Raw genomic sequence first — 26,909 nt, forward strand, 5'->3', positions numbered from 1 at the left:
TGCCAAATCTTTTCAGTCTCCTGAGGGGGAAAAGGTGTTGCCTTGCCCTCTTCACATCTGTATTGATGTGTTTAGAGCATGATAATTCATTGGTGATGTGGACACCAAGGAACTTGAAACTCTCGACCCGCTCCACTACAGCCTTTTCCTGTAGTCCACGATCAGCTCCTTTGTCTTGCTCACTTTGAGGGAGAGGTTGTTCTCCTGGCACCACACGGCCAGGTCTCTGACCTCCTCCCTATAGGCTGTCTCATCGTTGTCGGTGATCAGACCTACCACTGTTGTGTTGTCAGCAAACTTAATGATGGTGTTGGAGTCGTGCTTGGCCACACAGTTGTGGGTGAACAGGGAGTACAGGAGGGGACTAAGTACACACCCCTAGGGGCCCCAGTGTTGAGGATCAGCTTGGCAGACATATTGTTACCTACCCTTACCACCTGGGGGGTGACCCGTCAGGAAGTCCAGGATCCAGTAGCAGAGGGAGGTGTTTAGTCCCAGGGTCCTTAGCTTAGTGATGAGCTTCGTGGGCACTATGGTGTTGAACACTGAGCTGTAGTCGATGAACAGCATTCTCATGTGTTCCTTTTGTCTAGGTGGGAAAGGGCATTGTGGAGTAAGAGTAGATTACAATTATTGTTCCTCCACTCTCCACCTCCTCACTCTCTACCTCCTCACCCCTCTACCTCACCACCCTTCTACCCCTTCACTCCTCTACCCCTTCACCCCTCTACCCACCCTACCCCTCTTCACCCCTCTATCAGTTCTAGGGATTATTTATGGTTAGCCCGTCTGTCTCGCTGCTCAGTGCTCACACCTCTGAAGGGCAGTTCACTGAAAAAGGCATAACCTTTTCTCCCACTCTCCATGACTCACCAATTGTAAACCTGCCAAGACAACCTTGAGCTAACATGACTGTTGAATTCTTTCACCACGTTACCTAACACACTGGCATAGAACTACCTCCCTGAGGAGGAACTAAGTGCCCAAACATTTCTTCAGTTACAGAGTGAATAGAAATAGTATAGTAGTATAGTTTGACTGTCTTCATTTTCTTCCTGCAAACTACGCCTGCTAGCCTACCAGCACACATTTATACCACAGTAGTGGGTCTGGGAAAGATCTGATAGATAGAGATTAAGGACTGAGAGCAGAGAGAGAGATAGCAGATGATACTCTGCCTCAGTCTGATTAACTGAGGTGTCCTGGAGGTGTTGATGGCTTGTTGCTGCTCCACTGATCAGCGGATCTAACAGTAATCCCATCACCACACAGCAGTCTCTCTCACACACACACACACACACACACACACACACACACACACACACACACACACACACACACACACACACACACACACACACACACACACACACACACACACACACACACACACACACACACACACACACACACACACACACACACACACACACGAGCCTGCAGGCAGAAACAAGTTGAGAACGTCAAGCCTGGGTAACATCACATTGAAGCCAGGATCTGATGCTGTGACCAGGTGTGTCTATTATATCTTCTATTGTTACAGGAGCCCCTTCTGAAGAGACTGTAGATACACATCTCAACGGCATCACTCTGTCTCTCTGTGTCTGTCTCTCTTTGTCTGTCTCTCTTTGTCTATGTCTGTCTCTCTATGTCTGTCTCTCTGTGTCTGTCTCTCTTTGTCTGTCTCTCTTTGTCTATGTCTGTCTCTCTTTGTCTGTCTCTCTTTGTCTGTCTCTCTTTGTCTGTCTCTCTGTGTCTGTCTCTCTATGTCTGTCTCTCTGTGTCTGTCTCTCTGTGTCTGTCTCTCTGTGTCTGTCTCTCTGTGTCTGTCTCTCTGTGTCTGTCTCTCTGTGTCTGTCTCTCTGTGTCTGTCTCTCTGTGTCTATCTCTATGTGTCTGTCTCTCTATGTCTGTCTCTCTATGTCTGTCTCTCTGTGTCTGTCTCTCTGTGTCTGTCTCTCTGTGTCTGTCTCTCTGTGTCTGTCTCTCTGTGTCTGTCTCTCTGTGTCTGTCTCTCTGTGTCTGTCTCTCTATGTCTGTCTCTCTTTGTCTGTCTCTCTTTGTCTGTCTCTCTATGTCTGTCTCTCTATGTCTGTCTCTCTTTGTCTGTCTCTCTATGTCTGTCTCTCTATGTCTGTGTCTGTCTCTCTATGTCTGTCTCTCTATGTCTGTCTCTCTTTGTCTGTCTCTCTATGTCTGTCTCTCTGTGTCTGTCTCTCTATGTCTGTCTCTCTGTGTCTGTCTCTCTGTGTCTGTCTCTCTATGTCTGTCTCTCTTTGTCTGTCTCTCTTTGTCTGTCTCTCTATGTCTGTCTCTCTTTGTCTGTCTCTCTATGTCTGTCTCTCTATGTCTGTGTCTGTCTCTCTATGTCTGTCTCTCTATGTCTGTCTCTCTTTGTCTGTCTCTCTATGTCTGTCTCTCTGTGTCTGTCTCTCTATGTCTGTCTCTCTTTGTCTGTCTCTCTGTGTCTGTCTCTCTATGTCTGTCTCTCTTTGTCTGTCTCTCTTTGTCTGTGTCTGTCTCTCTTTGTCTGTCTCTCTTTGTCTGTCTCTCTGTGTCTGTCTCTCTATGTCTGTCTGTCTGTGTCTGTCTCTCTGTGTCTGTCTGTGTCTGTCTCTCTTTGTCTGTCAGGGGTATGTTCTGTCTGATTTAGAGCATCCAGGTGTGTGTGATGAGAACTCCCTTCCCAAGCAATTACATTTCCTCATCAAATAAGAACAAGGGAAAGAAGGAAATCAGAACAGGACATTACTGGGGGGCTGGAATACATTACAGTGTTGGTCCTCTAAGGTAATTCTTCTCAGAAGGGTAATTAAAACCAAAGGCAGATTCTCATTCTCTGAAAGCAGTCACACACCTCCACCCCTGGCCAAATTGCTCATAATCCACCCATCCCTGATCCCCAGTTAAATACCCAACCCAAATATTTCCCTGTTAATCTGTGGGTGTCAGGGCCTGATCCAAACTGATGTTCAGTCCACGACAGGTGGCTTTCACAGGGGCTATAAACTGAGGGAGGGGCTATAAACTGAGGGAGGGGCTATACACTGAGGGAGGGGCAATACACTGAGGGAGGGGCTATATCAATCAATCACATGTATTTATAAAGCCCTTCTTACATCAGCTAATGTCACAAAGTGCTGTACAGAAACCCCACCTAAAACCCCAAACAGCAAGCAATGCAGGTGTAGAAGCACAGTGGCTAGGAAAAACTCCCTAGAAAGGCTGGAACCTAGGAAGAAACCTAGAGAGGAACCAGGCTCTGAGGGGTGTTGATGTATAGTGTAGTCTGGTCCCAGATCTCTGTGTTGATGTATAGTGTAGTCTGGTCTCAGATCTCTGTGTTGATGTATAGTGTAGCCTGGGCCCTTGATCTCTGTGTTGATGTATAGTATAGTCTGGTCCCAGATCTCTGTGTTGATGTATAGTGTAGTCTGGTCACAGATCTCTGTGTTGATGTATAGTGTAGTCTGGTCCCAGATCTCTGTGTTGATGTATAGTGTAGTCTGGTCTCAGATCTCTGTGTTGATGTATAGTGTAGTCTGGTCCCAGATCTCTGTGTTGATGTATAGTGTAGTCTGGTCCCAGATCTCTGTGTTGATGTATAGTGTAGTCTGGTCCCAGATCTCTGTGTTGATGTATAGTGTAGTCTGGTCCCAGATCTCTGTGTTGATGTATAGTGTAGTCTGGTCCCAGATCTCTGTGTTGAGGTATAGTGTAGTCTGGTCCCAGATCTCTGTGTTGATGTATAGTGTAGTCTGGTCTCAGATCTCTGTGTTGATGTATAGTGTAGTCTGGTCTCAGATCTCTGTGTTGATATATAATGTAGTCTGGTCTCAGATCTCTGTGTTGATGTATAGGGTAGCCTGATCTCAGATCTCTGTGTTGATGTATAGTGTAGTCTGGTCATAGATCTCTGTGTTGATGTATAGGGTAGCCTGATCTCAGATCTCTGTGTTGATGTATAGTGTAGCCTGGTCTCAGATTTCTGTGTTGTTTTTCTCCATGGTAATTGTCGTGCTTTCGATTGGTAGGCCTAGTAGTAGGAATGGCTTACTGCACAGACAGAGCTAAAAGGCTTGCATTCTGAAAGCTTCATAGCACCAGCCCAGCATCACAAGTGAGGGATTTTCAGTAGAAAAGCTCAGGGGGTGAAGGCAATATGATTTGACAGAGATGAGAGGGTCTGCAATCTCCTGAGTCACTGTAACCCCCATCCTCTCTCTCTCTCTCTCTCTCTCTCTCTCTCTCTCTCTCTCTCTCTCTCTCTCTCTCTCTCTCTCTCTCTCTCTCTCTCTCTCTCTCTCTCTCTCTCACCATCTCACTCTCTCACTCTCTCTCACTCTCTCACTCTCTCACTCTCTCACTCTCTCACTCTCTCACTCTCTCACTCCTACTCCTGTTCTGACTAATTGCCCAATTATGTTTTTGTGTCTTTTCTCCCCTCCGAGCTCTGCTTAATGATACACTCTCACACAGGGACAGAGGAAATCACAAGCAGAAAAACAAGAGAAACAGATATGAAAAACAAACAAAGAAAAACCTAGAAAATGAAATCTGGTGGTAAAGCAACGGCAGCCACACCAATAATATCTGCTGGCCTGCAGACATTATTTATGATCACACATCATTACTGCAATCATTTCAATCTGAGAGGGGAGGGGGGGGGGTTGAGGCATGACAGAAATTCTGATGGTTTGACAGAGGAAATCGATGATCCGTTGAATTACTAACAGAGAAGAACAGCAGGGGTTAATAACCTCTATACTCAACATGAGCCAGTCGACACAATTTGCTAGACTTGGTTAAACTAGCAGCAGGAATATCTAAGATGGCCTGTCATAGAGAAAGCTGTTGCTGAGCTGAGACAAATTAAATTGTCACAGAGGTGAGTTATAAACAACCTCTTGGTCTAGGTTGACAGGAGAAATGGCAGAAAACATTTCATTCTCATTCCCCGTTACAAATGTACAGCACTAGAGTGAAGGATTGGATTCCAGCGGGGTTGTTCTGTCTTTCTCTCTTTGTAGAAGGGACAAGGTTGAGGATTGTAAACAAATGTGTCTGGAACATGTTCTGTTGAAACCCTTTGAGAAGGGAAAAGGGTCAGGAAGGAAGAGAAAGATAGAAAGAAGGGGGAACAAGAGCGGAAAATATAAGGAGGGATGGGGAAAGTAGGCACACATGGGTCTAGGCTAGGGCCATATGAGGGGTAGAGCAAAGGAAACAGAAAGAGAGACAGACAGGGAGAGAGAAAGTAAGAAGCACACAGAAACGATTAGAAAGAGACAGAGCAAGAGACAGAGCAAATGTATATGGATTGAAGAGAGAGGAGAAAAACACTGAACTGCATACTTTGATCTAAACACTCCCCTGACGTCATTGAGAGGTTCTGCACTGACTGTCTGACAGATGTGGCCTAAGCAGTGAGTCTAACCCAAATTGCACCCTATTCCCTTTATAGTGCACTACTTTTGTCCAAGGTCCATAACGCTCTGGTCAAAAGTAGTGCACTATGTAGGGTATAGGGTGCCATTTGGGACTAGCCCATAGTCCTGTGGTCCAGCTGCGCCTGAGAGGGGAGAACATCAACATCACCATGTATTAGTGTGCAGTTACTACACATGACAACACATGCACACTCTAATACTGTCCACATGAAAACACAGGAAGGGAATACAGACAATTGACAATGACATGATCCAGTTATCATCAGCCTATCATTATAGTTAAATAACCCAGCACCAGCAGTCTTTAACATTGGTCACAGTGTTTGACCCATGCAATTACAGTGCAAACACAACCACACTATGGGATGTACTTCTCTAGTTGTCCAATGTGGGGATTGATTGCTGGAACACAGCACAGTGATTCTCTCTCTGGTCTCTCTCTCTAGTAACACTGTTGCTGATTGGTCATCTCCGTGGCCCACTGATGCTGTTTGGCTGTGTCCCTGTTCCTTCTCTCAGTCTGCCAGGTGGCACATAGAGCTGGAGCCGTGGGCCAGTGACAACCACTCCCTGGAGGAGGAAGCACGGAGGTTCCTCAGCTACATCACTACACCACAGGTGGGTCACACTCAGTCAATGCCTGTGTCTCAAATGGCACCCTACTTCCTAGTAGTGCACTACTTAGTGGTGCACTGTGTTGGGAATAGGGTGCCATTTGGGACACTGATTGGTTATTCAAATTAGCTGCTGCTGTGGAGTCTGACTTGAACTAAAGCTTCTATAGATGATTCAGTACAGTACTTTGTCATGCCAGTCAGAGTTGCATAAAGGTCTAACTGGTAAATAAACAGAGAATAACCAACTCTAACTGCAAACAAAGCACCCTTTTCATATTATGCTCATTGAAAAAGACATTGTCTTGCTTGACAGCTCACACATGGGTCATTACTCTAATGATTACCATAGAGATGGCATTCTGATTCGTCTGATTCGTCTGGTTCCTACTAAATCAATGAGAGGATCTTGCCTTGTTAGATTGTCTGTGCCATAGGAAATAACAACCAATCGATTGAAACGTTGTTGTGTTGTGTGAGGATGAAGATTGAGAGGAAAAGACAAACTTGGCTTTTATGTCCTTGTGTCTTACAGTCAGCAAAATATGCTCTGTGTGATGGAGGCTCCAGCATCGATGAAGGTGTTTAAATGGTTAAGTACATCGGATCCTTGCTAACAGTCCAAGTATTTTCTGATAATGAAGGCATTCAAATTAAGTTAAGAAACATTGGCAACTTATTATCTTGTCTTTCATATACTGTGGGCCTACAGCCCTTCTAATAATAAAACACCTACTCTATATCTAGCATGGCAGGCATGCTGCTCATAATGAATAAGCCTATGGGGGAGAGTGTGTGTGTGTGTGTGTGTGTGTGTGTGTGTGTGTGTGTGTGTGTGTGTGTGTGTGTGTGTGTGTGTGTGTGTGTGTGTGTGTGTGTGTGTGTGTGTGTGTGTGTGTGTGTGTGTGTGTGTGTGTGTGTGTGTGTGTGTGTGTGTGTGGATGGAGCGGTGGTTGTTCGTGTGGGTGGAGGGAAGGGTGCGTGAAGGCGGGGGGTAGTTGGGGGTGAGTCATCCATCATCTACACTGACAGGCGGAGAGGGAGTTGCCATGGAGATTACAGTGTACCTCAGCAGTAATTCTGACTGACGTCGTGGTTGGCAGAACTCAGCCTCTGAGAGAGACACGCTGCACTGGGATTGTGCAATTAATAGAATTACACACACATACATACTGTATAAACACACACACATATACACTGAGTGTACAAACATTAGGAACACCTTCTCTTTCCATGACATGACCAAGTGAATCCAGGTGAAAGCTAAGATCTCTTATTGATGTCACCTGTTAAATCCACTTCAATCAGTGTCGATGAAGAGGAGGAGACGGGTTAAAGAAGGATTTTTAAGCCTTGAGACATGGATTGTGTGTGTGCAAATCAGAGGGTGAATGGGCAAGACAAAATATCCCCTAGAACAGGAGATGGTAGTAGGTACCAGGCGCACCGGTTTGAGTGTGTCAAGAACTGGAACGCTGCTGGGTTTTTCACACTGAACAGTTTCCTATGTGTATCAAGAATGGTCCACCCACCCAAAGGACATCCAGACAACTTGACATAACTGTGGGAAGCATTGAGTCAACATGGGCCAGCATCCCTGTGGAACGATTTTGGCACCTTGTAGAGTCCATGCCCTGACGAATGGAGGCTGTTCTGAGGACAAAAGTGGTGGGGTGCAACTTAATATTAGGAAGGTGTTCCTCATGTTTTGTTCACTCAGTATATATATATATATATATACACACACACACACACACACACACACACACACACACACACACACACACACACACACACACACACACACACACACACACACACACACACACACACACACACACACACACACACACACACACACACACACACACACACACACGATTGATAAATATAACATATTGCAGTGTTTTCAAAATGACAACAAAGTGTCACAACCTCTCTGTACAGAGTAGATTCATCATAGCTCACGATATAGAAAGAATACTGATGCAGTAAAACGCTTGTTCAGATGAACAACAATGATGGGCCAATACTGTTCAATACCCAAATCAAAGTTTATTTGTCAAGTGCGCTGGATACAACAGGTGTAGACCTTACAGTGAAATGCTTACTTCCAGGCTCTAACCAATAGTACAAAAAAGGTATTAGGTGAACAATAGATAGGTAAAGAAATAAAACAACAGTAAAAAGACAGGCTATATACAGTAGAGAGGCTATACACAGTAGCGAGGCTATAAAAGTAGTGAGGCTACATACAGACAGCGGTTAGTCAGGCTGATTGAGGTAGTATGTACATGTAGATATGGTTAAAGTGACTATGCAGATATGATGAACAGAGAGTAGCAGTCGTGTAAAAGAGGGGTTGGCGGGTGGTGGGACACAATGCAGATAGCCCGGTTAGCCAATGTGCGGGAGCACTGGTTGGTCGGCCCAATTGAGGTAGTATGTACATGAATGTATAGTTAAAGTGACTATGCATATATGATAAATAGAGAGTAGCAGCTGTGTAAAAGAGATTTTTTGGGGGGGGCACACAATGAAAATAGTCCGGGTAGCCATTTGATAACCTGTTCCAGAGTCTTATGGCTTGGGGGTAAAACTGTTGAGAAGCCTTTTTGTCCTAGACTTAGCACTCCTGTACCGCTTGCCATGCGGTAGTAGAGAGAACAGTCTATGACTGGGGTGGCTGGGGTCTTTGATCATTTTTAGGGCCTTCCTCCGACACTGCCTGGTGTAGAGGTCCTGGATGGCAGGCAGCTTAGCACCAGTGATGTACTGGGCCGTACGCACTACCCTCTGTAGTTTCTTGCGGCCAGAGGCTGAGCAATTAATTTACCAGGCAGTGATGCAACCAGTCAGGATGCTCTCGATGTTGCAGTTGTAGAACCTTTTGAGGATCTTTTTAGTTTCCTGAGGGGGATTAGGCTTTGTTGTGCCCTCTCCATGACTGTCTTGGTGTGTTTGGACCATTCTAGTTTGTTGGTGATGTGGACACCAAGGAACTTGAAGCTCTCAAACTGCTCCACTACAGCCCCGTCGATGAGAATGGGGGCGTGCTCAGTCCTCCTTTTCCTGTAGTCCACAATCATGTCCTTAGTCTTGGTTACGTTGAGGGAAAGGTTGTTATTCAGGCACCACACGGCCAGGTCTCTAACTTCCTCCCTAAAGGCTGTCTCCTCGTTGTTGGTGATCAGGCCTACCACTGTTGTGTCGTCTGCAAACTTAATGATGGTGTTGGTGTCACTCTTGGCCATGCAGTTGTGGATGAACAGGGAGTACAGGAGGGGACTGAGCATGCACCCCTGGTGTTGAGGATCAGCGTGGCAGATGTGTTGCTACCTATACCACACACTTTTGCTGGTTATGCAATTATGAACCGCTACAGCACATAACCAACCACATTATGAACTTCAGCAGCAAAGCAAAAATCTTCCAATACGACAGAATCATCACTACCACAGCAATACATGGATGGATAAAGGGCTGTTTAAAATTCTATTCCATTCTATTCCAGTATTTTATGTTTTTGGTATGGCTCTTTTTTACAATGTCCTTGTTACGTCCTGCCTTCCTTTTATGTCATAAGCTCTGTTAGGAGAGGCCAAATGGCATATTCATCTCTATGGATAAATGCTTCTCTTCTAAATATTGAAGCAGTCGGAATCAAGACATTCCAAAGCCTTATGACATCACAAAGAGAAAGAACGCCCCTAAAGATTCTAGACTCCTTACAGATAGGAAACATTTGTCCATTATTTTTTGTGGCATGGGAAAGAATGCAGAAATGTCAACAGACTTTGTAAAGGGCAGATGGAGTGGTTAATGAATGCTGTAAGAGACAAATAACAGACATGGATATGGGTCTAGCACAGGATCACTATGATACAATGCAGGAGAGATCAGAACACAGATCAAATCATGGTTTTAGTCAGACCGTTATTAACATGATGGTTTCAATGAGGTTGAGAAAGAGAAGGATTAGTCACCGGTCTCTGCAGAGCAGTGGACAGTATCCCACACAGGGAGCCACACAGCCTAAGCTGCAGTCTGTAAGGGAAAGACATTGTGATTACAGCACATGATCAGTCTCAGTCTCTGTCAATGTCCGCTGGCCCAGTCAAGTTCAGACAGTCTCTGGAGACAGTAGAGATAAAGCAATCAGACAGCAAACAGTCATAAATCCTGTCTGTTTCAAAACCTCCCACACACACTCAGACATTCAGGACGCTCACACACACACACACACACACACACACACACACACACACACACACACACACACACACACACACACACACACACACACACACACACACACACACACACACACACACACACACACACACACACACACACACACACACACACACAATTGAATTGTTGACTGGCACTAGCTGAACCTGTCATTCACCTTGGGAAGCGTTTTCTTTCTCCTTTGTCAATGGAATCCTTGAACATTAAGACAAGATGAAGGTGCCCTGTCACTTGTTGTGGGATGGAGAATCATGTTAAGGATGGAGGATGCATTTCTTAACACTAAATCCAATCTTTTCTCCTTTACTGAAACCAAAAGGAAAAGAAGGTGAGGGGTAGAGGAGGAGAAATTGAGAGAGTGCTGCAAGATGAGAAAGAAAAACATGTTGAAATAGGAATAAGGTGAATGAATCTCAGAATGTGTGTACAGTATGTGGGTGTGTGTGGTGAACATGTGATGGGACAGGGGCAAGCATAACTATGGTATATGACGTGGATGATTATAACGATGGTGATACCAATTACGATAATGGTAACGATGGTGATGATGATACCAATTACGATAATGGTAACGATGGCGATGATTATAACGATTACGCTAATGACAACGATGGTGATCACAATTACGATAATGATAACTATGGTGATGATGATACCAATTACGATAATGGTAACGATGGTGATGATGATACCAATTACGATAATGATAACGATGGCGATGATAATAATGATGACAATGATATTTTTGGGGACAGGTGTATTAATGACCCCTGTCTACCTACAGGTGTTTTGTGCCCCCCCTTCCCCAGAGAGCCCCGTGGTACAGGGAGGTCAGGAGGGGCCAGAGGGGCGCTGGGCAGTGTGTCTGGACAGCAGGTTCAGCCTGGCACAACGGATACACATCCAACACTGCCGGGTCTACTCTCTAGGGTGAGTACACACACACAGGCACGCACACACACACACACACAAACATGCACACGAACGCATACATACCTCCGCATGCACACACACACAGCACGGGCATACACATGCACGCACGCACACACATAGGAACAGCCTGGCCCAAACCAATCACATCATATCTCTGGAGTGAATGTCAGGTAATCTGGGGGCTATATTGCAGGTTATAAAGGTATTTGACCTTCCAGGAGAGGCTGTCTCCCTGCTGTATTTCCAGGGCTGAGCTGGACTGGCTGGGCTTGGCAGTGGCAACATGGTAGAGTGGAGGGTTAAATAGATTAAACCGCTGGAGGGCCTATTAATGTGGGTGTTGAGAGACCGCACAGGTGTGCTGACAGCTGCAGGGTTGGCAGTAAAGCTGGCTCTGGACACTAAGAGGGAAAGTAAAGGACAGTATAGGAGGGAAGAGGATGGTAGAGGACGGTAGAGGATGGTAGAGGACGGTAGAGGACTGCAGAGGAGGGTAGTGGACGGTAGAGGACGGTAGAGGACGGTAGAGGACTGTAGAGGACGGTAGAGGACGGTAGAGGAGGGTAGAGGACGGTAGAGGACCGTAGAGGACGGTAGAGGACGGTAGAGGACGGTAGAGGACGGTAGAGGACGGTAGAGGAGGGTAGAGGACGGCAGAGGAGGGTAGAGGACGGCAGAGGAGGGTAGTGGACGGTAGAGGACGGTAGAGGACGGCAGAGGACGGTAGAGGAGGGGAGGGTAGTGGACGGTAGAGGAGGGTAGAGGACGGCAGAGGACGGCAGAGGACGGTAGAGGACGGTAGTGGACGGTAGAGGACGGTAGTGGACGGTAGTGGACGGTAGAGGACGGTAGAGGACGGTAGAGGACGGTAGTGGACGGTAGAGGACGGTAGAGGACGGTAGAGGACGGTAGAGGACGGTAGTGGATGGTAGAGGATGGCAGAGGAGGGCGGAGGATGGTAGAAGGCGGGTTGAAGGCGTGTAGAAGGCGGGTAGAAGGCGGAAGATGACTTTAGAGGACTGTAGAGGAGGGTAGAGGACGGTAGAGGATGGTAGAGGATGGTAGAGGACTGTAGAGGACGGTAGAGGACGGTAGAGGAGGGTAGAGGACGGTAGAGGACGGTAGAGGACCGTAGAGGACGGTAGAGGACGGTAGAGGACGGCAGAGGAGGGTAGACGAAGGTAGAAGACGGTAGAGGACGGCAGAGGAGGGTAGTGGACGGTAGTGGACGTAGAGGAGGGTAGAGGAGGGTAGAGGACGTAGAGGACGTAGAGGAGGGTAGAGGACGTAGAGGAGGGTAGAGGACGGTACAGGAGCATAGACGAAGGTAGAGGAGCGTAGAGGACAGTAGAGGGTAGAGTACGTTGAGGAAGGTAGAGGAGGGTAGTGGACAGTAGAAGAGGGTAGAGGAGGGAAGAGGACTGTAGAGGAGGGTAGAGGACTGTAGGGGAGGGTAGAGGAGGGAAGAGGACTGTAGAGGACTGTAGATGAGGGTAGAGGACGGTAGAGGACTGTAGGGGAGGGTAGAGGACTGTAGGGGAGGGTAGAGGAGGGAAGAGGACTGTAGAGGAGGGTAGAGGACGGAAGAGGACGGTAGAGGAAGGTAGAGTACTGTAGGGGAGGGTAGAGGACTGTAGGGGAGGGTAGAGGACTATAGGGGAGGGTGGAGGAGGGTAGAGGAGCATAGATAAGGGTAGAGGAGCTTAGAGGACAGTAGAGGGTAGAGGACGTCGAGGAGGGTAGAGGACAGTAGAGGAACGTAGAGGAGGGTAGAGGACGTAGAGGAGGGTAGAGGACGGTAGTGGAGGGTAGAAGGTGGTAGGGGAGGGTTGAGGACATAAAGGACGGCAGAGTAGCGTAGAGGGGAGTAGAGGACGGTAGAAGACAGTAGAGGAGGGTATAGTAAGGTAGAGGAGGGTAGAGGACAGTAGAGGACTTTAGAGAAGGGTAGAGGAGGGTAGAGGAGTGTAAATGAGGGTACAGGATGGTAGAGGATGGTAGAAGAGGGTAGGGGAGGGTAGAGGACGGCAGGGGAGAGTTGAGGAGGGTATAAGAGGGTAGAGGATGGTAGAGGAAGGTAGACTAGAGTAGAGGACGTAAGAGAAGGGTAGAGTAAGGTAGAGGACAGTAGAGGACGGTAGGGGAGGGTAGAAGGTGGCAGGGGAGGGTTGAGGACATAAAGGACGGCAGGGTAGCGTAGAAGACGGTAGAGGAGGGTAGACAGTAGAGGAGGGTAGAGGACGTTATAGAAGGGTAGATGAAGGTAGAGGACGGTGGAGGAGGAGGGTAGAGGATGGTAGACGAGGGTAGAGGATGCTAGAGGACGGTATAGGAGGGTAGAGGAGGGTAGAGAAGGGTAGAGGACTGGAGAGGAGGGTAGAGCAGGTTGAGGGATGGTAGAAGTCAGTTGAGGAGGGTAGAGGACGGTAGAAGACAGTAGAGGATGGCAGAGGAGGGTAGAGGAGGGTGGAGGATGGTAGAAGGCGGGTTGAAGGCGTGTAGAAGGTGGGTAGAAGGCGGAAGATGACTTTAGAGGACTGTAGAGGAGGGTAGAGGACGTAGAGGATGGTAGAGGAGTGTAGAGGACGGTAGAGGATGGCAGAGGAGGGTAGAGGACAGTGGAGGATGATAAAAGGCGGGTTGAAGGCGGGTAGAAGGCAGGTAGAAGGCGGAAGATGACTTTAGAGGACTTTAGAGGAGGGTAGAGGATGTAGAGAAGGGTAGAGGACTGTACAGGAGCATAGACGAGGGTAGAGGAGCGTAGAGGACAGTAGAGGGTAGAGTACGTAGAGGAGGGTAGAGGAGGGTCGTGGACAGTAGAGGAGGGTAGAGGAGGGAAGAGGATGGTAGAGGATGGTAGAGGACGGTAGAGGACTGTAGTGGACGGTAGAGGACGGTAGAGGACGGTAGTGGACGGTAGAGGACGGTAGAGAACGGTAGAGGACGGTAGAGGACGGTAGAGGACGGTAGTGGACGGTAGAGGACGGTAGAGGACGGTAGTGGACGGTAGAGGACGGTAGTGGACGGTAGAGGGGGTTATTGTGTTGACGTTGCTTCCAGAGGCAATTTGGAACATAGTAGTGAGTGTTGCAACCAAGGACAGGCGATTTTTACGCGCTACAGCACCTGGCGATCCTGTTCTGTGAGCCTGTGTGGCCTACCACTTCGCGGTTGAGCCGTTGTTGCCAGAGCAGTTGACCGGGACAGTTCTAGCAGGGCAGACATTTGATGAACTGACTTGTTGGAAAGGTGGTATCCTATGACGGTGCCACATTGAAAGTCACTGAGCAATATGGGCCATTATACTGCCAATGTTTGTCTATGGTGATTGCACGGCTGTGTGCTCGATTTTATACACCAGTCAGGTTATGGCTGAAATTGCCGAATCCACTAATTTGAAGGGGTGTCCACATACTTTTGTTTATATACTGTATATTATCATCTGAAGACGAGCCAGGATCATATCTAAGCTCCTCCAACCAAGCTCTGACGAATACAATAATAACAAACAGCCCACATCAGCAGAGGAAACTGCGGGTAATAAATACATGCAACAGTAAATAAACCAGGGTCGTGTTCTGAAAAGAAATATTTCAGGAGAGGTCATTAAAATGACATTAGAAGTTATACCCCTGAGTATCTCTCCCCCTTTCCTGTCCCCTGTCCGTGGCCTAGATTTCTGTCTGTCTGTCTGTCTGTCTGTCTGTCTGTCTGTCTGTCTGTCTGTCTGTCTGTCTGTCTGTCTGTCTGTCTGTCTGTCTGTCTGTCTGTCTGTCTGTCTGTCTGTCTGTCTGTCTGTCTGTCTGTCTGTCTGTCTGTCTGTCTGTCTGTCTGTCTGTCTGTCTGTCTGTCTGTCTGTCTGTCTGTCTGTAGCTAGTTGGTTGTCATGCTGTAGCCAGGAATGTCTGGTATTTTATCCCCAGGAGAATTGTGTCCTTCTTTACCTAATAACCCCCCCCCACCCAAGTCCACCCAACACTATGCTCCACTGCTCAAATTAAGATCTGTCAGACACAAATGTAAAATATAATATTGTGTCTGTGCGTGCGTGCGTGTGCTACGTGCATGCTGTTAAACGAGGCGTGAGTGGCGGTGCCCAGGCAGGATGAGCAGATGTTCTTTCATTGGCCTGGCGCATCGCATGGGGGACCATGGTGTGATTTCACACATGAAATACCAAGGACCCATACTTTACCCCCATCTCTACTTCCTTTTTCTCATTCTATCCATCCCTTTCCTCCCTCCCACCACTCTAGTTTTCTGTCTGTCTTTCACTCTCTTTCTGTTTCTCTCTCTCTATTCCTGCCCTGGAGGTGTAGCACACAGAGCAGAACTGCTGTGTGTTAATGGAGTCACTCATAAATTCCCCTAATGCAGTCCCCAGTTCCATAGCCCTCATCCCCAGTCCCATAGTCCTCATCCCCAGTCCCATAGCCCTCATCCCCAGTCCCATAGTCCTCATCCCCAGTCCCATAGTCCTCATCCCCAGTCCCATAGTCCTCATCCCCAGTCCCATAGCCCTCATCCCCAGTCCCCAGATAAGAGAGTGAGAGATGGATAGAGGATCACTTATTACCCAGAATATGTGATCCTACATGGGATCAGGGATCATTAGAAGCAGTGATGGTGTTGATAAAGCTAAAATGACCATAGTCCACCCTTGTGTCATAACCCCCACCCCCGACACACACACACCTTTGTTGTTGTCATGACACCACGGTCAACAGGGAATCCGCTATAATCCCCATGTTTGAAGAACTGTTCGCTCTGACAGCAGCGGTTCTGTCTTTCCCCGCTTTCACCACACAGTCTTGTGGGACAGAGGATAACTACCTGCAGACACTGTGTGATTACCACCCTCTTCTATCAGACATGTACTCCAGGAAAGCAGACAGACAGACATGGGTTGCATCACAAATGGCACCCTATTCTCTGTATGGTGCACTACTTTTGACCATTGCCCTTAGGGACCTTAACCTGTCGTTGTGCCCCTGAACAAGGCAGTTAACCCACTGTTCCTAGGCCATCATTGAAAATAAGAATTTGTTCTTAACTGACTTGCTGAGTTAAATAAAGTTTTAAAAAATATAGATGATTATATATAAAAAAGGGAATAGGGAGCCATTTGGGACGCACACAGAGTCACCATGAAGGTACTTGGTCTTTTCCCCTATCCTCTCATCAAAACAGCAAGCCCTGTCATCTGAAGTATCTTTTGACTAAAACGATAGAGAAGAACAAGCCATTCTCCTGGTAGGGCCAGCTATGATACCATTAGTGGTTGTGTTAACTGAATCATTTAGCAGAGAGAGTAACAGAGATGTCTGAAGGCAGCATTTCCCTCCCTGCCTTTACCTCTCTCATCTCATCCCTGCATCCCCCTCCTAAATGCATGATTGTCTATGGGGGACCAGAGTAGCTCATCCATGAGAAATTAGCTTTGAGAGATACTCCCTGAGCCACAATTACTGTACAGAGATACAGCGAGCCACATCATGAACAACACACTCAGATACACAGACAGGGAGATGGAGATAGAGGCAGGGGGGGGGGGGAGAGAAAGAGAACCCTCTATGTAGGGTTCTTCAAAGAACCCCCTGTATATTGTTCTACCTGGAACCCTTTATGAAGGGTTCTACCAAGAACCATTTTATAATCTAATGGTTCTTCCTAGAACCCTCTATGAACGGTTCCACCAGCCTTATTAGCCTTTAAAATTGTATTATTTATGACAATATATTACATATATCATAATGCCTTTATTTGATGGCCTAGTTATCTCCTGGTTACAAGCCACATCAGGCCTGCAAGTCCCATTATGCTGGTTTGCAAAGTGATGGGCAATTCCTATTGGAATCCAGCCAGAATTCCAGCCAGGATATCCAAAAGAGGAATTGTTAATCACCCGCAACTTCCATTCAGAATGACTGCCAGGGTAGTGGAAATTGAATACTGAGACGACCCAAATCATCTAAACTGGAACAACCATTTCAGTAACGGTTGCAATAAATCCAACAGATTGGATTAGTTTAGAAAAGTGTGTTATTTGTCTTTGTATAGCATTACAGTTATTAACCAATCAATGTAAATGCAAAAACACAGATATTAAAGTAAAACAAACAATTCTGAAAATCTCCCTGTAATAAAACATGCTGGGAAATATTATATATGGTTCTGTGAAGAACCCTTATTTCCTTCCAAAGAATCAACAAGGAACCCTTTCTTCCAAAAACGGTTCTTAGGATGTTAAAGGTTCTAGATAAAACCATTTGCCTTACAAAGAACCCTTGTCTTCCAAAAAGGGTTCTTCTGATCAAAAGGGTTCTTGGTAGAACCCTATCCCCCCACAAATAACTATTTTGGCATAATATTTCCTTAGAGTGAACCAGACAAGGTAAATGCTTTCTATGCTCACTTTGAGGCAAGCAACATTGAACCATGCATGAGAGCACCAGCTATCCCGGACGACTGTGTGATCACTCTCTCCATAGCCAATGTAAGACCTTAAACAGGTTAACATTCACAAAGCCGCTGGGCCAGATGGATTATCAGAACGCATACTCAGAGTATGCGCTGACCAACTGGCAAGTGTCTTCACTGACATTTTCAACCTCTCCCTCAGTCAGTCTGTAGTACCTACATGTACTACTCAGTCTGTAGTACCTACATGTTTCAAGCAGACCACCATAGTCCCTGTACCCAAGAACACCAAGCACGCACTTCTGTAGCCATGAAATTCTTTGAAAGGCTGGTCATGGCTCACATCAACACCATCATCCCAGATGCTCTGGACCCACTCAAATTCGCATACCACCCCAACAGAATCACAGATGACACAATCTCGATTGCACCCCACACTGACCTTTCCCACCTGGACAAAAGGAACACCTATGTGAGAATGCTGTTCATTGACTACAGCTCCACGTTCAACATTATAGTGCCCTCCAAGCTCATCACTAAGCTCAGGACCTTGGGACTGAACACCAGCCTCTGCAACTGGATCCTGAACTTCCTGATGGGATGTGCATGTGTGTACTCATGGGTGTACTCCCTGTTCACCCATGACTGCGTGGCCACGCATGACTCCAACACCATCATTAAGTTTGCTGACGGTGATAGGCCTGATCACTGATGACAATGAGACAGCATAAAGGGAGGAGGTCAGAGACCTGGCAGTGTGGTGCTAGGACAACAACCTCTTCTTCAATGTCTGCAAGATAAAGGAGCTGATCGTGGACAACTGGAAACGGAGGACCGAGCACACCCCCATGCACGTCGACAGGTCTGTAGTGGAGCTAATCAAGAACTTCAAGTTCCTTGGTGTCCACATCACTAAGGATCTGTCATGCTCCACACACACCAACACAATCGTGAAGAGGCCACGACAACACCTCTTCCCCCTCAGGAGGCTGAAAAGATTTGGCATGGGGCCTCAAATACTCAAATAATTCTACAGCGGCACCATTGAGAGCATATTGACTGTCTGCATCACCGCTTGGTATGGGGACTGCTTGGCATCCGACTGCAAGGCGCTACAGAGGGTAGTGTGTACTGCCCAGTGCATCGCCCGTGCCGAGCTCCCTGCCATCCAGGACCTCTATACCAGGCGGTGTCAGAGGAAGGCCCTAAACATTTTCAAAGACTCCAGCCACCCAAGTCATAGCCAAGTTAACGTTACTTATTGTGTGTTTATTATTGCTTGTATTATTACGTGTCATTAGTTTTATATTGTTTCTCTATTTTCTTTCTCTCTGCATTGTTGGGAAGGGCCAGTAAGTAAGTATTTCATTGTTAGTCTACACCAATTTATTTTTCAAAGCACAAAGCACCTGACAAATAAAATTTGATTTGACACACCAGTTGAATCAACGTTGTTTCCAAGGCATTTCAATGAAATTACATTGAACCAATGTGGAATGGACATTGAATTGATGTTTGTGCCCAGTTGGAAAAGAGGGAAGAGAGGGAGGGGCAAAACAAGCCTTTGTTGTCTTGAAAACAATCAAGAAGAAATCAAATATGTTTCTGCTCATATCCTCCCATACTTTCAGCCTTCCTCTGAATTATTAATTGAGCTGCTGAAGTGAGCAATACTTTTCAGCTCCATCAGATGTACAAACAGAAGTCCTTATACGATATGCCATATATAATTCTATCTGTAGCCATCCACTCAACCATCCATCAAATATGCTGTATATAACCTTTTCTCTCGGTCTCTCTCTCTTCCTCCCTCCCCTCTCTCTCTACCATAGGTTGGGTATGGAGGATAAGACTGTGGAGCGCTCTCTGGCCAGGGCGGGCTGTGAGGTGCACTGTTTTGACCCCAGCCTTAGGCAGGCCCACCTACAGGAGTCAGACATGTGGCTCCATCGTCTCTCCGTAGACTGGAGGGAACCCAACCCAGCCATCCCCGCCCAACGACAGCACAGCAACACCAAGAAACTGGCCACCATTCTCAATGACTTTGGACACAGACAGGTCAGAATGCACAGAGAGGGGAGAAGGGGTTTATGGGTAAAGGGAGATTCCAAATGGGCCAATGTGGCCTGAGTCAGACATAACGAATAACTCATGTATGTGATTATACCCAGAGAGTACACAGTGCCCTCCGTATTTATTGGGACAGTGAAGCATTTAAAAAAAAGATTGGCTCTATACTTCAAAAGTTTGGATTCAAACGATAGCTATAGGGTTAAAGTGTTGACTGTCTGCTTTAATTTGAGTTTATTTTCATATATTTTGAGTGAACCATTGAGAAATTACAGCACTTTTTGTTCATTGTCTTTTTGTACATTATTCACGATTCATTCAGGATTATAATCATGGTAGCATCCACATTCATGTAGAAGTGTTCAGAAACATATTCTATTCTCATTTACAATAAAAGTGACTCCAAAATGGCACAATACATTATTTACCGTTAATTTCTATTGGGCATAAATTAATCTGAAACACAAAATAAACAGAAAATAAATCCAACAAATTTGTAGAGTCATTTCGTGCTATCAATATCGGACTAAATACTTAACCTTTGTCTACTTTAATAGACATACAGTATATGTGAATTTGCTCAATACTTTTGCTCCCCTAAAATGTGGGGACTATGTACAAAAAGTGCTGTAAATTCTAAACCGTTCACCCATTATAGATAAAAAAATAGCCTCAAGTTAAAGCTGCCAGTCTAATCTTTTGGAGTATAGAGTAATTATCCCAATAATGACAGACGGCACTCTATGTACATAATACAGTAACAACATACTCCACTACCAGCACCCAGCACACAATGCACAGGACCTGTCTATTACAGTAAATCCTATACTTGACCACAATACATACAACCCATGCAATAGTCACTACAAAAGTCACCATAAAAACAAACCAAAATTACTTATTTTTCTCACCTCAACCAGAAAAGGCTATAAGAAAATGGATCTGTTCTCTCCTTATGAGCTGAGAGGTTGAACTTTAGTATGGCTTGTTGACTCCTGAAACTCTACTGCTCATCATTCATTCCTCCAATGTCTCATCTTGCGCTGGAGGGCAGAAAACTCACTTATAGTTATGGCTTTCCTCCTTTAAACATTAGAATTCAGAATATTAAGTCCCCCAGGGCTCTGTGTTCTGCCTCATCAGATATGGATCTGCATACAAGATCAACCACACACACACACACACACACACACACACACACACACACACACACACACACACACACACACACACACACACACACACACACACACACACACACACACACACACACACACACACACACACACACACACACACACAACAAGCCAGCGGTGCGTGTGTAGGACGGGGACCTTCCCTAAATACAGCAAAAGTATGCATAGCATTCGGGTGAGAATAGAAGCATTCAGACGAGGGCCTACCGAGTGGCACGGTGGTCAAAAGCTGTGCCACTAGAGATACTGGTTAGAGTCCAGGCTCTGTCGCAGCTGGCCGCAACCTGGAGACCCATGGGGCGGCACACAATTGGCCCAGCGTCGACCCGTTTAGGGGAGGGTTTGGCTGGCAGGGATGTTCTAGAGACTCCTGTGGCGGGCAGGGCCCAATGAACGTTGACACGGTCGCCAGGTGTACGGTGTTTTCTCCAACAAATTGGTGCCGCTGGCTTCCGGGTTAAGTGGGCATTGTGTCAAGAAGCAGTGTGGCTCAGCTGGGTTGTGTTTCGGAGGTCACACTGCTCTCGACCTTCTCCTCTCCCGAGTCTGTATGGGAGTTTCAGTGATGGGACAAGACTAACTACCAATTGGATACCACTAAATTGGGGAGAAAAGGGGTTAAAAAAAAAGTTTTATTATTTAATAAAAAATATTCGGGCGAGATCCCAGCTATACATCATGTGGAAGGAGTTAGTCTTTGATGAGGACTTGAAGACGGTGATAATAGAAGTTTGTGGAAGTTGTATAGTGGAAAGGAGTTTACAGTTGATGGAGATCAGTGCTGTAAAAGGAGGTTTGGGTTGATACTCCCACACAGATAATCAATCTACCTCAACAGAATTCATCTGACTTAATTTATTTGTGCTGCTCTCGTTTTGTGAATTCTAACCTCTCACTGCATGTTCCAGAAGGCAGGGTACCTCAGTCTAATTCATCACTCTGTTTTTTCTCTCCTTTTTAGCATGAGCAACAGTTTAATCAGTGCAAATTTAAATCAGGCTCTTGAGCAGAATGCCAACAAGCCACGCACCGGCGCCTAGCATTAGCAAGTCCATGCTTAGAGGCGTCAGCCATCAATTCCTCTTTTGGAACCAGAAACAAAGCTCACTATACCATACAAATTAGTGTGGGAGAAATAATTAAGACGTGTGGGTGCGTGTTCGTGTGTGTCTGTGTCTGTGTGTGTGACAGATAAAGGACAGACCCCATCCCTGTACCTGCTTTAGATGCAAAGCAACACACACATCTCCATACTGGGATTTTTTAATGTGAGTACACAGCTACAGAAACAACGGTTGTCTTTCTTCTCTCTGGCTTTGTGACAGAACAATAGCACGGAGAACTGATGAGTCGCTTCTAAAGGTCAAAATATGCATTAGTTTGTGTTCCTTATCGGTGATTACACCGCTCTTCAATGAGTCATACCCGCTCTGGTCACCATCAGAGGCTGTCTCCATGGGGATGAACACACCAATTCAACAGTCCTTCAGATCTCATGCAAATTGATTTGCTTTCTCCTAATGCACAATAGAACAACTATCAGAGACACTCTTTCTGACAATCAGGTCACTTCTTAATGTCTCACATTCACACTGTCACAAGAGGGACACGCAGCTTCCAACATGGCTTCCACTCCTCCACAATGCAAGCCTTTCCTCGCCATGGTTAGGGTTAGTGTTATCATGCAGGTGTCTCACATCAGTTTGGAAACAGAACAGACCCTGGACCAGTTGTTAAGGGAGGCTGTGAGAGTCTAAACAGAACCTCTCTCTCTCTCTCTCTCCTGATCCCATTGAAGTGTAATGAAATGTCTGCTCATTGCGATGGTCTCTGGAGAGGCCGTAAGAGTTTCAGATATGTTTTCCCCTGCCTCTCTTCCACTAATTAAAGAACACAAAATACTTCATCTCTGCTTGATACAATCATAGAGTCACACAGGCAGAAAATACATCCCTGTAGCCCAGCTTACCTGTGTACTGTGTTGTATCAAAATGGTCATAAACACATGTAAGCATTGTGACATATTTGGGCTCAAACTTGTTATCTTGTGTTAATCAGCCAAACAGCTTTAAACCGTTATGCCAAGAGGTTCGAGCCTCTTGATGAAGTTGCTGGTATTTTGGGCTATGAAGGACGCCACAATAAGTTCTGCAAAAACTGCAATTAGCCGCTGAAATAAATAATTATGGGCCTATTAGTTAGACTCAAGTGTCAGTTTCCATTTATAAAGGTTCATCAGAGGTCAGCTAACTTGTTTGTTCACACCAAACGATCAGCTTTCCTCAAAAGCGTTTAGAAATTAATTCATAAAAGCAAATCGTTTTATCCCTAATCTGCTTCTGTTTGATGGCTGAATGGATTTCATTCCAGCAGAAGGCCGACTCAACTCATTGAATATTGTCTGCAGTGTCTCTCTGACTGGGATGTAAAGTTCCTCTCTTATCACAAAGAGATAACAGGGTATCTGGGTTCTCAGTGATTCTGTTGAGGACATCACCTTGGCGGTGGTTGAAAATAGTGTGTAGGTGGCTGTGCATTTATCGGCTTAAACCATTAGGGGTTAGGTAAACACACACGTTGAGCCTGCAGGCTGTGAACAGTGAACATGCTCTCGGTTTTTCCTCATTAGAAAGATGGAGTGATTCTGACCTCCTCCCTCTTGAGCCCGAGGGACCACAATTACTTTACTGCCTGACAGATACTTCACAACTAAAAGTCTGGGCTGAGAGAAACTTCACAACTAAAGGTCTGGGCTGAGAGACACTTCACAACTAAAGGTCTGGGCTGAGAGAAACTTCACAACTAAAGGTCTGCGCTGAGAGAGACTTCACAATTAAAGGTTTGCGCTGGCGGAGACTTCACAATTAAAGGTGTGGCTGAGTGTGACTTCACAACTAAAACTCTGGGCTGAGACTTCACAATTAAAGGTCTGGCTGAGTGTGACTTCACAACTAAAACTCTGGGCTGAGTGTGACTTCACAACTAAAAGTCTGGGCTGAGTGTGACTTCACAACTAAAAGTCTGGCTGAGTGTGACTTCACAACTAAGAGTCTGGGCTGAGTGTGACTTCACAACTAAAAGTCTGGGCTGAGTGTGACTTCACAACTAAAAGTCTGGGCTGAGTGTGACTTCACAACTAAAAGTCTGGGCTGAGTGTGACTTCACAACTAAAAGTCTGGGCTGAGAGAGACTTCACAACTAAAAGTCTGGGCTGAGTGTGACTTCACAACTAAAAGTCTGGGCTGAGTGTGACTTCACAACTAAAAGTCTGGGCTGAGTGTGACTTCACAATTAAATGTCTGGGCTGAGTGTGACTTCACAACTAAAAGTCTGGGCTGAGTGTGACTTCACAACTAAAAGTCTGGGCTGAGTGTGACTTCACAACTAAAAGTCTGGGCTGAGTGTGACTTCACAACTAAAAGTCTGGGCTGAGAGAGACTTCACAACTAAAAGTCTGGGCTGAGTGTGACTTCACAACTAAAAGTCTGGGCTTCTGGGCTGAGAGAGACTTCACAACTAAAAGTCTGGGCTGAGAGAGACTTCACAACTAAAAGTCTGGGCTGAGTGTGACTTCACAGTCTGGGCTGAGACTTCACAACTAAAAGTCTGGGCTGAGTGTGACTTCACAACTAAAAGTCTGGGCTGAGAGAGTGACTTCACAACTAAAAGTCTGGGCTGAGAGAGACTTCACAACTAAAAGTCTGGGCTGAGAGAGACTTCACAACTAAATGTCTGGGCTGAGTGTGACTTCACAACTAAAAGTCTGGGCTGAGAGAGACTTCACAACTAAAAGTCTGGGCTGAGTGTGACTTCACAACTAAAAGTCTGGGCTGAGAGAGACTTCACAACTAAAAGTCTGGGCTGAGAGAGACTTCACAACTAAAAGTCTGGGCTGAGTGTGACTTCACAACTAAAAGTCTGGGCTGAGTTTGTGGCCCAAAAGTAAAAGGCGATGGTAGACATATTTTCTAGTTGCTTCATAGCAATGCTTTAAGACTACAGTGTTTAAGACACAACACTAGGAACAAGACAAGGCTACTGCTGACCTTGGGAGAAGGGAGACTGAAGCATAGCCTCACTAAACAAGTAAATAAAAGCTCCAACACCCATCGGCCTCACTGAATCTCCCTCAGTAGACCACAATTCAGGCCAAATCACCATGCACCCACCTACCCTCCCTCCCCAAATCCATCAATTATTGCCCTACTTCCAATCCTCCCTGTCAAAGTAGTTTCTGTCTGCATATCTCTATTCCTCTCTCTCTCTCACACACACACACACACACACACACACACACACACACACACACACACACACACACACACACACACACACACACACACACACACACACACACACACACACACACACACTGCGGTGATCGGAAATGTCTTCAGAGATGTGTGGGGCCATATGGAGATGCTCAAGAAAGACTGCAGCTTTTCGAGGGCTCACAATTTCTCATTCTAGGGAAGCGAAGGGCAGACGAGCTTCAGGTGGTGTGGGCTTAGGGGACATCGAGAGGGATATGTTGTGAAGTCCTTGGGATTTGCCTTGCATGCCAGCTGATGACACATCAGGGGGAAGAAAACTGTCAAATAGAATGAAGTTATTGAAAGTATCCCATTCAATACACACCCTGAGAAAAGTATATATTGAACAGAACCATTCTGGGATTTGTAAGACCTTCATAGCCTGCACACACGCATTGGGGGGGGTCATGGGTCATAACATCCCTGTTGGTTAGGGCAGTTCCCATTTTATGACATGTCTGTCCAATCAGAAACATTATATTGCCTTGGGGAGGGATCGTATCCATTGGGAGACCCAGAGACAGAAAGCACTTAATTTTGACTAGTTCTATATCTGGGGGAGCGCTGCTTTTAGGATGGCTTGGAATGTGGGGAGAAAAGGGATTTCTGCAGTCACTAAAGACATATAAAGGTTGTGTAAAGTCTTGCTAGCCCTTTGTTTAGAGGAATGGAGTGGCTATGGGATATTGGATATGGGCTGTCAGAGAGCCAGCCAGCTAAAGTTGTTATTTTACTCTAGCCATTGAAGAAGTGTTTTTCTGTTCGACAGGTCAGATACTCAACACTTGAATTAACTTTAACACTAATGTGCTGGAAGATAAATATGATTGGTTTGTGGAAAGTTTGGGTCAACTATTGACAAATATTATTGGCAGCATTGGAATTTGCCAATGGTGAGGCCATGAGGCAATCTGCCAATGAGAGGGTAGTAAGTTACAGAGGAGAGAATAAATTGGTGAAATAAAATGTCAAAAGCAAAGAAAAGCTCTTTCATTAATAAGGCTGTGAAACAGTATGGGTTCAAGGAGTTGACATGAAACATTAAAGCACATTTAAAGGCCCAGTACAGTCCAAAACATGATTTCCTGTGTTTTATATATACAGTATTTCCACACTATGAGGTTGGAATAATACTGTGAAATTATGACAATGCCATTTTAGTGTAATTGCTAATGAATGACTGCCTGACATTTCAGCTTCTTTTGGTGGGAGTTTTGTCCTTCCATGGTGACATCACCATACAGACCAATAAGAAAGAAAGTTCCAAACCTCTCTGCCAATAACATATCATTTTCAGTTTTTCGCTCCCCACTCAAAACCACTCCCTGACAGTCCTATAAAAAATATTGCTTGAGAAAATGCTCTGCTAAGAAGCTATTTTGGTTTCTTTTTGAACATTTTAATTGAGAAATAAAAATCACAAAGAAGTTATTTAATATTGAGATAAAAACAGCTGCATTAGACCTTTAAATGGCAGCCCAAGGCCTAATATACAGTATGTGCATTGAAAGTAGCCCATGCATATGATGACTCAGTAAGATCATATCCTGAGGCCATTATTAACATTACATCTTCACAGATCTTATACCACATTCAGCCTCTCCCCGGCATATCCTCCCTCCTCCTCTACTCAGACACATCCTTTCTTCTACTTGTCCT

General features: G+C 45.8%; 1 protein-coding gene across 1 annotated transcript in view; it reads left to right on the plus strand.

Annotated features, from left to right (window-relative positions):
* Nucleotides 1-26,909, plus strand: part of LOC123995823 (probable methyltransferase-like protein 24) — a 53,602-nt gene that overhangs the window by 24,945 nt on the left and 1,748 nt on the right. The window contains exons 2-4 of the mRNA XM_046299506.1: nt 5,970-6,068; nt 11,103-11,248; nt 19,504-19,729. Of these exons, the coding sequence (XP_046155462.1) occupies nt 5,970-6,068; nt 11,103-11,248; nt 19,504-19,729 (471 nt within the window). The remainder of the gene's footprint in view (nt 1-5,969; nt 6,069-11,102; nt 11,249-19,503; nt 19,730-26,909) is intronic.

The sequence above is a fragment of the Oncorhynchus gorbuscha genome, linkage group LG14 (assembly GCF_021184085.1).
Source record: "Oncorhynchus gorbuscha isolate QuinsamMale2020 ecotype Even-year linkage group LG14, OgorEven_v1.0, whole genome shotgun sequence".
Lineage (NCBI taxonomy): Eukaryota > Metazoa > Chordata > Actinopteri > Salmoniformes > Salmonidae > Oncorhynchus > Oncorhynchus gorbuscha.